The 16231-nt window shown below is 42.2% G+C and overlaps 1 protein-coding gene across 1 annotated transcript in view; it reads left to right on the plus strand.

Annotated features, from left to right (window-relative positions):
- Nucleotides 1–16231, plus strand: part of calcr (calcitonin receptor) — a 109717-nt gene that overhangs the window by 50741 nt on the left and 42745 nt on the right. Inside the window, 5 exon segments of the mRNA XM_070436263.1 lie at nt 5823–5926; nt 6747–6912; nt 8081–8191; nt 11949–12061; nt 14777–14868. Coding sequence (XP_070292364.1) covers nt 5823–5926; nt 6747–6912; nt 8081–8191; nt 11949–12061; nt 14777–14868 — 586 coding nt within the window.

The following is a 16231-nucleotide window of genomic DNA, read 5'->3' on the forward strand; positions in this document are numbered from 1 at the left end:
GGCTTGCAGCCATAAGTTAACCATGTTTCTACAGTGTATAAAGCTTCCAATTTAAAATGTACATGCTCTAGCAATGTGAAATATATTAGAGGAATAACGATTTAAGTGTTGGTAGAGAATAATCATATAATGTAACCTACCTGATGTGTTTGTTTCCTTGTTGAAGTGCCGGTGTGCATTACACATAGCGCAAATTAGTCTACGAGTCATCAAGGAACATTTATTGGTTGACGGGAATAAACAAAGTCTACAAGTCATCAAGGAACATGTATTGGTTGATGGGAATAAACAAAGTGATGAATTATCCCGGGGGTGAATTACTTCATGAATGTGTATTGTGAGACTTAAAGAAGAAGTTATGGCACAAGTTATTGTTGTGTGTGTTTATGTAAAACTGTTGTTTATGATATACTGTATGTCCATGGGAAATTACACATTTATGGTAGAAATGTGTTTTGGGGCTATCGTGATGGAACATTCCTAGCGGAAGGGAGTTCCTGTAAAGAGTTCTTAGGTCCTCAGTTGACCTTTGCCTGGGGGACGGCAGACTGAGCAGGCAACATGTTGGCTAGAGTTATACCTGAGTTTATAGGCAAAGAGTTGTTGCCGGAATAGTTTAAACTGAGAATATCTTTGATTTATTCAAGTCTTTGTCAACGTCCTTTTTGTTACCTTCTGTACAAAGTTTATTGGTCAATTCGTCCTGCACCTATTGTCAATAAAACTTCTAAGAGAAGTGAGCAACAGAACATCCTGTCTGTCTCCTCACTGTCCGATCCGCTGCCTCGGTTTCTGCTTCACAGGGTGACTAGATTATAGATGATACGGGTAACTATAGATTATATTATAGAGATGATAGGGGTGACTAKAGACTAGATTATAGAGATGATGGGGTGACAAGAGACTAGATTATAGAGATGGTAGGGGTGACTAGAGACTAGATTATAGAGATGATGGGGTGACAAGAGACTAGATTATAGAGATGATAGGGGTGACTAGAGACTAGATTATAGAGATGGTAGGGTTTACTAGTGGCTATATTATGGAGATGATAGGGGTGACTAGAGACTAGATTATAGAAATGATGAGGTGACAGACTAGATTATAGAGATGGTAGGGGTGACTAGAGACTAGATTATAGAGATGATGGGGTGACAAGAGACTAGATTATAGAGATGATAGGGGTGACTAGAGACTAGATTATAGATATGATAAGGGTGTCTAGAGACTATATTATAGAGATGATAGGGGTGACTAGAGACTAGATTATAGAGATGGTAGGGTTTACTAGTGGCTAGATAATGGAGATGATAGGGGTGGCTAGAAGTCCTCTTGACCAAAGGTCTCTGTAGGAATGATGAGTTGGGTTAAATGCATTTGAAGGCATTCAGTTGTGCAACTGACTAGGTATCCCCCTTTACTTTCCCTTTCCCTTTCCCTTTCTGCACCTGGGTTCACCTGAGTTTTGATCTTGGATCAATTTGACCTTTTAGATCATAATGAATATGATTATATGGACAGGGGGGGACCTGATCCTAGATCTGCAGCCCAGGGGCCGTATGTATCAAACACATCAATCTAGGATCAGGTTTTCCCTGTGCATGTCATTTATATCAGTGTGATCTAAAAGGCAGAACTGATCGTAGATCAGTACTCCTACTCTGAGATGTTTTTTGCAAATGGGTCCTGATCTGACCAGTGACACTTTACAACTGCAATTAGATTATTATGGCTGGTGATGCAGCAAGCTTCCTAATGAGGTCATCCTTCATCGGCTCGGTTGAAGCCAGATGTCTGTGAAAGCTCTGCTGGGTTTTATGTAACCGTTGATTAGCTGCTGGGGTAGGACAGGTTGCTGGGTTAGCGTACTCCCAGAGAGGGAACATCATGATCTCAGGCATTAATCAACAGGAGATTCAACTCACACTTTCGGGATTACAGCACAAAAGAGTTCCCCTTAAGTCTGGTATAATAAAAACGTATGTGATGCCCATGACTTAAATCTTAAAGTGTTTTTAGCTTTGGTGGTGAATTTGTTGAATGACAAGGAGCTGGCTCTCAGCAGTGATGGAAAAAGTACTCAATTGTCATACTTGAGTAAAAGTTAAGATATCTTAATGGAAAATGACTCAAGTAAAAGTGAAAGTCACCCAGTAAAATACTACTTGAGTAAAAGTCAAAAAGTATTTGGTATCAAAAGTAAATATAATTGCTAAAATGTACTTAAGTATCGAAAGTACAAGTCTAAATCATTTTAACTTCCTTATATTAGGCAAACCAGACATGACAATGTAAAAAAATAATTCAGATAGCCTAGGGCACGCACCAACACTCAGAAATAATTAACAAATGAAGCATTTTTGTTTAGTGAGTCCGCCAGATCAGAGGCAGTAGGGATGACCATGGATGTTCTCTTGATAAGTGTGTTAATTGGACCATTTTCCTGTCAAAATGTAACGAATACTTTTGGGTGGCAGGAAAAATGTATGGAGTAAAAAGTACATTATTTTCTTTAGGAATGTAGTGAAGTAAAAGTAAACGTTGCCATACATTGAAATAGGAAAGTGAAGTACAKATACCCCAAAAGTATTTTTACTTAAGTACTTTACACCACTGGCTCTCAGTGTTATGGAATGGCAAGGAGCTGGCTCTCAGTGTTATGGAATGGCAAGGAGCTGGCCCTCAGTGTTATGGAATGGCAAGGAGCTGGTTCTCAGTGTTATGGAATGGGAAGGAGCTGGCTCTCAGTGTTTTGGGAATGAAAGGAGCTGGCTCTCAGTGTTATGGAATGGCAAGAAGCTGGCTCTCAGTGTTATGGAATGGCAAGGAGCTGGCTCTCGGTGTTATGGAATGGCAAGGAGCTGGMTCTCAGTGTTATGGAATGGCAAGGACCTGGCTCTCAGTGTTATGGAATGCAGTGATGCTCAATTGAGTAGTGAGGGGAAACAAAGTAACACTTAAAGGGGCAATCTGCAGTGCAAACAACAGCAAAGCCGGCACCCCACCACTGTTTTGGTAAACCATACATTTGATATGATATTACAATATGATAGCATATATGTTATTGAAATGACAACATATGGGCCTCCCGAGTGGTGCAGCGGTCTACCATACAGTACCAGTCAAAAGTTTGGACACACCTACTCATACTATTTTCTACATTGTAGAATAATAGTGAAGACATCAAAACAATGAAATAACACATGGAATCCTGTACTAACCCGAAAAAGTGTTAAACAAATCAAAAATATTTTATTTTTGAGATTCTTCAAAGTAGCCACCCTTTGCCTTGATGACAGCTTTGGACACACTTGGCATTCTCTCAACCAGCTTCATGAGGTAGTCACCTGGAATGCATTTAAATTAATAGGTGTGCCTTGTTAAAAGTTAATTTGTGGAATTTCTTTCCTTCTTAATGCRTTTGAGCCCATCAGTTGTGTTGTGACAAGGTAGGGGTGGTATACAGACGATAGCCCTATTTGGCAAAATACCAAGTCCATATTATGGCAAGAACAGCTCAAATAAGCAAAGAGAAACAACAGTCCATCATTACTTTAAGACATGAAGGTCAGCCAATCCGGAAAATTTCAAGAACTTCGAAAGTTTCTCCAAGTGCAGTTGCAAAAACCATCAAGCGCTATGATGAAACTGGCTCTGATGAAGACCGCCACAGGAAAGGAAGACCCAGAGATACCTCTGCTGCAGAGGATAAGTTCATTAGAATTACCAGTCTCAGAAATTGCAGCCCAAATAAATGCTTCACAGAGTTCAAGTAATAGACACATCTCAACATCAACTGTTGGAGACTGTGAATCAGGCTTTCATGGTCAAATTGCTGCACAGAACCACTACTAAAGGACACCAATGAGAAGAAGAGACTTGCTTGGGCCAAGAAACACAAGCGATGGACATTATACCGGTGGAAATCTGTAATTGGTCGGATGAGTCCAAATTGGAGATTTTTGATTCCAAACGCATTGTATTTGTGAGACGCAGAGTAGGTGAACGGATGATCTCTGCATGTGTGGTTCCCACCGTGAAGCATGGAGGCGGAGGTGTGATGGTGTGGGGTGCTTTGCTGGTGACACTGTCAGTGATTTATTTAGAATTGAAGGCACACTTAACCAGCATGGCTACCACAACATTCTGCAGTGATTCGCCATCCCATCTGGTTTGCGCCTAGTGGGACTATCATTTGTTTTTCAACAGGACAATGACCCAAAACACGGCTCCAGGCTGTGTAAGGGCTATTTGACCAAGGGGAGTGATGGAATGCTGCATCAGATGACCAGGCCTCCACAATCACCTGACCTCAACCCAATTGAGATGGTTTGATGTGCTCCTTCAAGACTGTTGGAAAGTATTCCAGGTGAAGCTGGTTGAGAGAATTCCAAGGGTGTGCAAAGCTGTCATCAAGGCAAAGGGTGGCTACTTTGAAGAATCTCAAATATCAAATATATTTTGATTTGTTTAACACTTTTTTGGTTAATACATAATTCCATATGTGTTATTTCATAGTTTTGATGTCTTCACTATTATTCTGCAATGTAGAAAATTGTCAAAATAAAGAAAAACCCTTGAATGAGTAGGTGTATCCAAACTTTTGACTGGTACTGTATAAAAACACTAAGTTTGGGGTCAGAAACAAATAACTTTCTTCTGAAGATCTCGTACAATGCTGTGTACTACTCCCTTCACARAACAGCACAAACTGGCCCTAACCAGAATAGAAAGAGGAGTGGGAGGCCCCAGTGTACAACTGAGCAAGAGGACAAGTACATTAGAGTGTCTGAGAAACAGACGCCTCACAAGTCTTCAACATCAACAGTGAAGAGGCAACTCCGGGATGCTGAGTTGCAAAGAAAAAGCCATATCTCAGAATGGCCAATAAAAAGAAAAGATTAAGATGGGCAAAAGAACATAGACACTGGACAGAAGAACTCTGCCTAGAAGGCCAGCATCCTGTTTCTCAAACAAGACACTCTAATGTACTTGTCCTCTTGCTCATTTGTGCACCGGGGCCTTCCTCTCCTCTTTCTATTCTGGTTAGAGACAGTTTGCGCTGTTCTGTGAAGGGAGTAGTACACAGCGTTGTACGAGATCTTCAGGTTCTTGGCAATTTCTCACATGGAATAGCCTTCATTTCCCAGAACAAGAATAGACTGACGAGTTTCAGAAGAAAGGTCTTTGTTTCTGGCCATTTTGAGCCTGGAATCGAACCCACAAATGCTGATGCTCCAGATACTCAACTAGTCTAAAGGCCAGTTTTATTGCTTATTTAATCAGAACAACAGTTTTCAGCAGTGCTAACATATTTGCAAAAAGGGTTTTCTAATGATCAATTTGCCTTTAAAATGATAAACTTGGATTAGCTAACACAACGTGCTATTGGAACACTTGAGTGATGGTTGCTGATAATGGGCCTCTGTACGCCTATGTAGATATTCCATAAAAAATCTGCCGTTTCCAGCTACAATAGTCATTACAACATTAACAATGTCTACACTGTATTTCTGATTAATTTGATGTTATTTTAATGAACTTTTTTTTTGCTTTTCTTTAAAAACAAGGACATTTCTAAGTGACTCCAAACTCTTGAACGGTAGTGTATTTCTAAATAAATAAATAAAAGGTGTCTGACAGCAAAATTAGATAACACTAAAAGCCTAACTATTGACACGACAGTTGATATTACAGTCCAGTCAGCATAGCTATAGCAGCGGCTTCATGTCTAGCCCCTATCACACTGATGGATTCAGCAGCTGCCATTACTCATAGCTCAAATTACACCGCTAACAATTACCATGACATTTTTTTTGCAGGAAAAGTGTCAAAATATTGTGATGAATCTGGCAATTGGGTCCAAAGTCCCTCCATTAATAGGACCTGGTCCAAATGTCTGATGCTCTCCAAGGACAAATTAAAGGTAATTGGAGATTGATTCATTCTCTGTTGATTAATGGTCAAATAGTACGGGTCTGTCTGGGACTGTGAATAAGTCCCATATGGCACCCTATTCCTTATGAAGTGCACTACTTTGGACCAGAACCCTATGGGCCCTGGTCAAAAGTAGTGCACTATTTAATGAATAGGGTGACATTTGGAACACATGCTGGCTGTGCAGGCTGTACTGTTCTTGTGTTTTGTGTTAAATAGTCACTGATCCTCAAGCTGTATTCTACCCATCTTTGTTTATATAGTCACTGATCCTCACGCTGTATTCTACCCATCTTTGTTTATATAGTCACTGATCCTCACGCGGTATTCTACCCATCTTTGTTTATATAGTCACTGATCCTCACGCTGTATTCTACCCATCTTGTTTTTATATAGTCACTGATCCTCACGCTGTATTCTACCCATTTTTGTTTATATAGTCACTGATCCTCACGCTGTATTCTACCCATCTTTGTTTATATGTCACTGATCCTCACGCTGTATTCTACCCATCTTTGTTTATATAGTCACTGATCCTCACGCTGTATTCTACCCATCTTTGTTTATATAGTCACTGATACTGTTCCCTATGGACAAATATTAAATCCTCAAGCTGTATTCTGTGTGTTTCTTTATGGTGTCTGTCCCGTTACATGTTGTTCTTCCCCAGAAGGTGACTTCTCCATGGTCTGTTAGAGCCAGGGTCTGTGTGAGCCCACTGTGGAGACTCCAGTCAGCCAGAATGTGACTCCCATGGTCTGCTAGAGCCAGGGTCTGTGGAGCCCACTGTGGAGACTCCAGTCAGCCAGAATGTGACTCCCCATGGTCTGCTAGAGCCAGGGTCTGTGGAGCCCACTGTGGAGACTCCAGTCAGCCCCAGGGTCAGTCAGGAGGAGGAGGAGAGGAAGAAGATCATCGACGGTCAATACAAATGCTTTGAGAAGATGAACAGAGACCAGCCGTATAACAAATCAGGTAGTGATGATGTGCACTACTTTAATATTCAGTGTGTGGGATTATTCCAGATTATAAACTGGGTGGATTGAGCCCTGAATGCCGATTGGCTGAAAGCCATGGTATATCAGGCCGTATACCACGGATATGACAAAACATTTATTTTTACTGCTCTAATTATGTTGTTAACCAGTTTATAATAGCAATAAGGTTCTTCGGGGGTTTGTRATACAGTGCATTTGGAAAGTATTCAGACCACTTGATTTTGTTACGAAACAGCCTTATTCTAAAATGTATTCAATATTTWTTTTTTTCATCAATTTACACACAACAACTCATAATGGCAAGGCGAAAACAGGTTTTTAGAATTTTTTGCAAATGTATTAAAAATAAAAAACAGAAATACCTCGAAATTGAGCTAAGGTGCAACCTGCTTTCATTGATCATTCTTGAGATGTTTCTACAACTTGAATGGAGTCCACCTGTGGTAAATTCAATTGATTGGACATGATTTGAAAAGGCAAACATCTGTCTATATAAGGTCTCACAGTTGACAGTGCATGTCAGAGCAAACACCAAGCCATGAGGTCAAAGGAATTGTCTGTAGAGCTCAAAGACAGGATTGTGTCGAGGCACAGATCAGGGGAAGGGTACCAAAAGATTTCTGCAGAATTGAAGTTCCCCAAGAACACATTGGCATCCAGCATTATTTAATAAAAAAAGTTTGGAACCACCAAGACTCTTCCTAGAGCTGGCCGCCCGGCCAAACTGAGCAATCGGGGGAGAAGGGCCTTGGTCAGGGAGGTGACAAAGAACCCAATGGTCACTCTGACAGAGCTCCAGAGTTCTTTTGTGGAGATAAGAACAGCYCTTAGCTGTGGTATATTGGCCATATACCACACATCCTCTGGCCTTATTGCTTAAATATAATTTGAATATAATAGAATACTTTCAGTCATTTCAGGGTTACAGCACACAATCAGAAGAACCCATAAAGACAGGTACGATCACAAGTCACAGAGACAAACAATTACACTGTTCAGAATTCGGATAAACATACTATGCCAGTAGACAGACGACAGTGTGGCCAAATGGTTCATGTACAGTTGTTTTCACCCAGCAACGTAGTGTATTTACAATGAGTCTTCATTAGTGTGTTGTGTCTGGTTGTGCGCTGTTGGCGGCACAGGGCTGTACTGTAACCGGACCTGGGATGGCTGGCTGTGCTGGGATGATACACCTGCTGGGACAGTCACCTGGCAGAACTGCCCAAACTATTTCCGTGACTTCGACTCCACAGGTAAGGCCTGGCTATAAGAGGCGTTTGTTAAACTGCAAGAATCAATAAAGTCAAAGTCCTGGTGTGTCTGATTCTCCCATGCTGACTTGTTAACTCTTTGTGATAAATGCATCGCGGTGGGGCTTGAATTTGAAGTATTCATAGCGTTTAATTCATTCATTTCCGGCGCCGGAAAGAGATGGCCGCCTCGCTTCGCGTTCCTTGGAAAATATGCAGTATTTTGCTTTTTTATGTGTTATTTCTTACATCGGTACCCCAGGTAATCTTAGGTTTCATTACATACAGTCGGGAGGAACTACTGAATATCGCATAACGTCAACTCATCATCGTTCCTACCAGGAATATGACTTTCCCGAAACGGATCCAGTGTTTTGCCTTCCACCCATACAATGGATCTGATCCCAGCCGGCGACCCTGTGCGACGCCGTAAAAGGGGAAAACGAGGCGGTCTCGTGGTCAGGCTTCGGAGACGGGCACATCGCGCTCCACTCCCTAGCATACTACTCGCCAATGTCCAGTCTCTTGACAATAAGGTTGATGAAATCCGAGCACGGGTAGCATTCCAGAGAGACATCAGGGATTGCAACGTGCTCTGCTTCACGGAAACATGGCTAACTCAAGAGACGCTAACGGAGTCGGTGCAGCCAGCTGGTTTCTTCATGCATCGCGCCGACAGAAACAAACATCTTTCTGGTAAGAAGAGGGGCGGGGGTATGCCTTATGATTAACGAGACCGTGGTGTGATCATCATAACAACACACAGGAACTCAAGTCATTCTGTTCACCTGATCTAGAACTCCTCACAATCAAATGTCGACCGCATTATCTACCAAGGGAATTCTCTTCAATCATAATCACAGCCGTATATATTCCCCCCAAGCAGACACATCGATGGCCTGAACGAACTTTATCTGACTCTTTGTAAACTGGAAACCACACACCCTGAGGCTGCATTCATCGTAGCTGGGGATTTTAAACAAGGCTAATCTAAAAACAAAACTCCCTAAATTCTATCAGCATATCGATTGTGCTACCGGCTGGAAAAACCCTAGACCATTGTTATACTTTATCCGCGACGCATATAAGGCCCTCCCCCGCCCCTTTCGGAAAAGCTGACCACGACTCCATTTTGTTGATTCCAGCCTACAAACAGAAACTAAAACAACAAGCTCCCGCGCTCAGGTCTGTTCAACGCTGGTCCGACCAATCTGAATCCACGCTTCAAGACTGCTTCGATCACGCGGATTGGAATATGTTCCGCATTGCGTCCAACAACAATATTGACGAATATGCTGATTCGGTGAGCGAGTTCATTAGGAAGTGCATTGACGATGTCGTACCCACAGCAACGATTAAAACATTCCCAAACCAGAAACCGTGGATTGACGGCAGCTTCGCGTGAAACTGAAAGCACGAACCACTGCTTTTAACCAGGGCAAGGTGACCGGAAGCATGACCGAATACAAACAGTGTAGCTATTCTCTCCGCAAGGCAATCAAACAGGCTAAGTCCCAGTACAGAGACAAAATCGAGTCGCAATTCAACAGCTCAGACACAAGAGGTATGTGGCAGGGTCTACAGTCAATCACGGATTACAAAAAGAAAACCAGCCCGTCGCGGACCAGGATGTCTTGCTCCCAGACAGGCTAAACAACTTTTTTGCCCGCTTTGGGACAATACAGTGCCACTGACACGGCCCCCTACCAAAACCTGCGGGCTCTCCTTCACTGCAGCCGAGGTGAGTAAAACATTTAAACGTGTTAACCCTCGCAAGGCTGCAGGCCCAGACGGCATTCCCAGCCGCGTCCTCAGAGCATGCGCAGACCAGCTGGCTGGTGTGTTTACGGACATATTCAATCAATCTTTACCCAGTCTGCTGTTCCCACATGCTTCAAAGAGGCCACCATTGTTCCTGTTCCCAAGAAAGCTAAGGTAACTGAGCTAAACGACTACCGCCCCGTAGCACTCACTTCCGTCATCATGAAGTGCTTTGAGAGACTAGTCAAGGACCTATCACCTCCACCCTACCGGACACCTAGACCCACTCCAATTTGCTTACCGACCCAATAGGTCCACAGACGACGGCAATCGCAACCACACTGCACACTGCCCTAACCCATCTGGACAAGAGGAATACCCATGTGAGAATGCTGTTCATCGACTACAGCTCAGCATTTAACACCATAGTACCCTCCAAACTCGTCATCAAGCTCGAGACCCTGGGTCTCGACCCCGCCCTGTGCAACTGGGTCCTGGACTTCCTGACGGGCCGCCCCCAGGTGGTGAGGGTAGGTAACAACATCTCCACCCGCTGATCCTAACACTGGGGCCCCACAAGGGTGCGTTCTGAGCCCTCTCCTGTACTCCCTGTTCACCCACGACTGCGTGGCCATGCACGCCTCCAACTCAATCATCAAGTTTGCGGATGACACTACAGTGGTAGGCTTGATTACCAACAACGACGAGACGGCCTACAGGGAGGAGGTGAGGGCCCTCGGAGTGTGGTGTCAGGAAAATAACCTCACACTCAACGTCAACAAAACAAAGGAGATGATTGTGGACTTCAGGAAACAGCAGAGGGAGCACCCCCCTATCCACATCGACGGTTCAGTAGTGGAGAAGGTGGAAAGTTTTAAGTTCCTCGGTGTACACATCACGGACAAATTGAATTGGTCCACCCACACAGACAGGCTTGTGAAGAAGGCGCAGCAGCGCCTCTTCAACCTCAGGAGGCTGAAGAAATTTGGCTTGTCACCAAAAGCACTCACAAACTTCTACAGATGCACAATCGAGAGCATCCTGTCGGGCTGTATCACCGCCTGGTACGGCAACTGCTCCGCCCACAACCGTAAGGCTCTCCAGAGGGTAGTGAGGTCTGCAGAACGCACCACCGGGGGCAAACTACCTGCCCTCCAGGACACCTACACCACCCGATGTCACAGGAAGGCCATAAAGATCATCAGGACAACAACCACCCAAGCCACTGCCTGTTCACCCCGCTATCATCCAGAAGGCGGGTCAGTACAGGTGCATCAAAGCAGGGACCGAGAGACTGAAAACAGCTTCTATCTCAAGGCCATCAGACTGTTAAACAGCCACCACTAACATTTAGCGGCCGCTGCCAACATACTGACTCAACTCAGCCACTTTAAATGGGAATTGATGGAAATTATGTAAAAATGTACCACTAGCCACTTTAACAATGCCACTTAATATAATGTTTACATACCCTACATTACCCATCTCATATGTATATACTGTACTCTATATATTCTACTGCATCTTGCCATCTTATGTAATACATGTACCACTAGCCACTTTAAACTATGCACTCTTATGTTTACATACCCTACAGTACTCATCTCATATGTATATACCGTACTCTATACCATCTACTGCATCTTGCCATGCCGTTCTGTACCACCACTCATTCATATATCTTTATGTACATATTCTTTATCCCTTTACACTCTGTGTGTGTGTATAAGGTAGTAGTTGTGGAATTGTTAGGTTAGATTACTTGTTGGTTATTACTGCATTGTCGGAACTAGAAGCACAAGCATTTCGCTACACTCGCATTAACATCTGCTAACCATGTGTATGTGACTAATAAAATTTGATTTGATTTGATTATTCATGGTGTCAAGTGTTTGCAAAGCTTTATGAACATGTACAGTTTAAGTGTTTCTGTTTAAGTGGTTAAGTGTTAAACATATTCAAAGTGTGTATTATTAATCTTACTTGATTGTTTCATCAGAAAAAGCTACAAAGACATGTGGCGAATCAGGACAGTGGTTCCGCCACCCAGATTCTAATAGGACATGGTCCAACTACACGCTGTGTAACTTCCACACTACTGGCAAGCTGAAGGTAAGGTTTGTCACTGAGTGATCCATCAATCCCATACATGTGCTATTTATAGCATACACTTGATCCTATTTTACAAATCACAATAAGGGGACATTTTCAAAAGGCGATAATACAGTTATATTCAATGCAGAGGAGACCAAGGGGGGAACAATTGGTCAAATTTAGCTAGATATGGTAAATATGGTACAGTAAAATGTACCTACGCTTACACACAATTACATTTTACAATCATGATATGGAGGAGGTCATAGAGGAACAGGTTTCTATTTCTGAGCAATACATAGTAAAACGTCTGACCCTAGCAATGCATAGTAAAACGTCTGACCCTAGCAATGCATAGTAAAGGTCTGACCCTAGCAATGCATAGTAAAACGTCTGACCCTAGCAATACATAGTAAAACGTCTGACCCTAGCAATGCAAGTAAAACTCTGACCCTAGCAATGCATAGTAAAACGTCTGACCCTAGCAATGCATAGTAAAACATCTGACCCTAGCAATGCATAGTAAAACATCTGACCCTAGCAATGCATAGTAAAGCGTCTGACCCTAGCAATGCATAGTAAACGTCTGACCCTAGCAATGCATAGTAAAACTCTGACCCTAGCAATGCATAGTAAAACGTCTGACCCTAGCAATGCATAGTAAAACGTCTGACCCTAGCAAGCATAGTAAGCGTCTGACCCTAGCAATGCATAGTAAAACGTCTGACCCTAGCAATGCATAGAAACATCTGACCCTAGCAATGCATAGTAAAACATCTGACCTAGCAATGCATAGTAAAACATCTGACCCTAGCAATGCATAGTAAAATCTGACCAGCAATGCATAGTAAAACTCTGACCCTAGCATACATAGTAAAACGTCTGACCCTAGCAATGCATAGTAAAACGTCTGACCCTAGCAATGCATAGTAAAATCGTCTGACCCTAGCAATCATAGTAAAACGTCTGACCCTAGCAATGCATAGTAAAACATCTGACCCTAGCAATGCATAGTAAAACGTCTGACCCTAGCAATGCATAGTAAAACGTCTGACCCTAGCAATACATAGTAAAACATCTGACCCTAGCAATGCATAGTAAAACGTCTGACCCTAGCAATACATAGTAAAACATCTGACCCTAGCAATGCATAGTAAAACGTCTGACCCTAGCAATGCATAGTAAAACATCTGACCCTAGCAATACATAGTAAAACGTCTGACCCTAGCAATACATAGTAAAACATCTGACCCTAGCAATGCATAGTAAAACATCTGACCCTAGCAATACAAAGTAAACGTCTGACCCTAGCAATGCATATAAAACATCTGACCCTAGCAATGCATAGTAAAACGTCTGACCCTAGCAATGCATAGTAAAACATCTGACCCTAGCAATGCATAGTAAACGTCTGACCCTAGCAATACATAGTAAAACGTCTGACCCTAGCAATACATAGTAAAACATCTGACCCTAGCATGCATAGTAAAACGTCTGACCTAGCAATACATAGTAAAACATCTGACCCTAGCAATGCATAGTAAAACGTCTGACCCTAGCAATGCATAGTAAAACATCTGACCCTAGCAATACATAGTAAAACGTCTGACCTAGCGATACAAGTAAAACATCTGACCCTAGCAATGCATAGTAAAACATCTGACCCTAGCAATACATAGTAAAAGTCTGACCCTAGCAATGCATAGTAAAACATCTGACCCTGCAATGCATAGTAAAACGTCTGACCCTAGCAATGCATAGTAAAACATCTGACCTAGCATGCATAGTAAAACGTCTGACCCTAGCAATACATAGTAAAACATCTGACCCTAGCAATGCATAGTAAAACGTCTGACCCTAGCAATGCATAGTAAAACGTCTGACCCTAGCAATACATAGTAAAACCTGACCTAGCAATGCATAGTAAAACATCTGACCCTAGCAATGCATAGTAAAACGTCTGACCCTAGCAATGCATAGTGAAGCGTCTGACCCTAGCAATGCATAGTAAAGCGTCTGACCCTAGCAAACATAGTAAACGTCTGACCCTAGCAATGCATAGTAAAACATCTGACCCTAGCAATGCATAGTAAAACATCTGACCCTAGCAATGCATAGTAAAACGTCTGACCCTAGCAATGCATAGTAAAACGTCTGACCCTAGCAATGCATAGTAAACATCTGACCCTAGCAATACATAGTAAAACATCTGACCCTAGCAATGCATAGTAAAACATCTGACCCTAGCAATGCATAGTAAAACGTCTGACCCTAGCAATGCATAGTAAAACGTCTGACCCTAGCAATGCATAGTAAAACGTTGACCCTAGCAATACATAGTAAAACATCTGCCCTAGCAATGCATAGTAAAACGTCTGACCCACAATGCATAGTAAAACATCTGACCCTAGCAATGCATAGTAAAACATCTGACCCTAGCAATGCATAGTAAAACGTCTGACCCTAGCAATACATAGTAAAACATCTGACCCTAGCTATGCATAGTAAAACGTCTGACCCTAGCTATGCATTCAAGCATGGCTCAACACACCTTGTAGAGGATGGATTAAAACCATCTGTGACCTTAAGGCCATGTCCTAGTCTCCCCTCTTTCATATTTTGTTTACATCAAGGTAGCAAATGGAAGTCAGGGTTAACGGTTCATGAATGTCCTTGATGCACTACTGTATAGTCTTATTTGTTTGAATATAGGGTGTATCTGTATTGTTCCAGATGGCCTATATCCTGTACTACATGGCGATTGTGGGTCATGCCTTATCCATAGCCTCCCTCCTGATCTCTCTGGCTATATTCTTCTACTTCAGGTAAATATAGATGCTGCTGTTGCTTTCTTTATGAAACAAACTACTGGTTTGATCAAGGAGAGTAATATGTCTTGTGTTGCTTTCTTTATGAAACAAACTACTGGTTTGATCAAGGGGAGTAATCTGTCTTGGGTTGCTTTCTTTATGAAACAAACTACTGGTTTGATCAAGGGGAGTAATCTGTCTTGGGTTGCTTTCTTTATGAAACAAACTACTGGTTTGATCAAGGAAGTAAATCTGTCTTGTGTTGCTTTCTTTATGAAACAAACTACTGGTTTGATCAAGGGGAGTAATCTGTCTTGGGTTGCTTTCTTTATGAAACAAACTACTGGTTTGATCAAGGAGAGTAATCTGTCTTGTGTTGCTTTCTTTATGAAACAAACTACTGGTTTGATCAAGGGGAGTAATCTGTCTTGGGTTGCTTTCTTTATGAAACAAACTACTGGTTTGATCAAGGAGAGTAATCTGTCTTGTGTTGCTTTCTTTTATGAAACAAACTACTGGTTTGATCAAGGAGAGTAATCTGTCTTGTGTTGCTTCTTTATGAAACAAACTACTGGTTTGATTAGGGAGAGTAATCTGTCTGGGTGCTTAATTTATGAAACAAACTACTGTTTGATCAAGGAGAGTAATCTGTCTTGGGACTCTTAACACTTTTTTTCCACTTGAACAAGTGATGAAGATGATAATGGTGACGACGACGATGAAGAAGATGATGACGCACCTAATCCTGAGGAAAATTAGGATGATGATAGTGATGATAAATATGATGAAAACGATGCGGTGATGACTGTGGTTGCTACAGTTCAGACGGCATTATATATTTCTCCTTGGCTGTGTTTTCCTCTGAGATAACTGAATTGTAAAGATGGCCGTGTGTGTTCCTCTGAGATAACTGAATTGTAAAGATGGCCGTGTGTTTCCTCTGAGATAACTGAATTGTAAAGATGGCTGCGTGTTTCCTCTGAGATAAAATGAATTGTAAAGATGGCTGCGTGTTTCCTCTGAGATAACTGAATTGTAAAGATGGCGTGTGTTTCCTCTGAGAACTGAATTGTAAAGATGGCTGTGTGTTTCCTCTGAGATAACTGAATTGTAAAGATGGCCGGTGTTTCCTCGGAGATAACTGAATGTAAAGATGGCAGTGTGTTTCCTCTGAGATAACTGAATTGTAAGATGGGCCGTGTGTTTCCTCGGAGATAACTGAATTGTAAAGATGGCAGTGTGTTTCCTCTGAGATAACTGAATTGTAAAGATGGCCGGTGTTTCCTCTGAGATAACTGAATTGTAAAGATGGCCGGTGTTTCCTCAGAGTATAACTGAATTGTAAAGATGGCCGTGTGTTTCCTCTGAGATAATGAAT

Source organism: Salvelinus sp. IW2-2015, linkage group LG31 (genome assembly GCF_002910315.2).
Source record: "Salvelinus sp. IW2-2015 linkage group LG31, ASM291031v2, whole genome shotgun sequence".
Lineage (NCBI taxonomy): Eukaryota > Metazoa > Chordata > Actinopteri > Salmoniformes > Salmonidae > Salvelinus > Salvelinus sp. IW2-2015.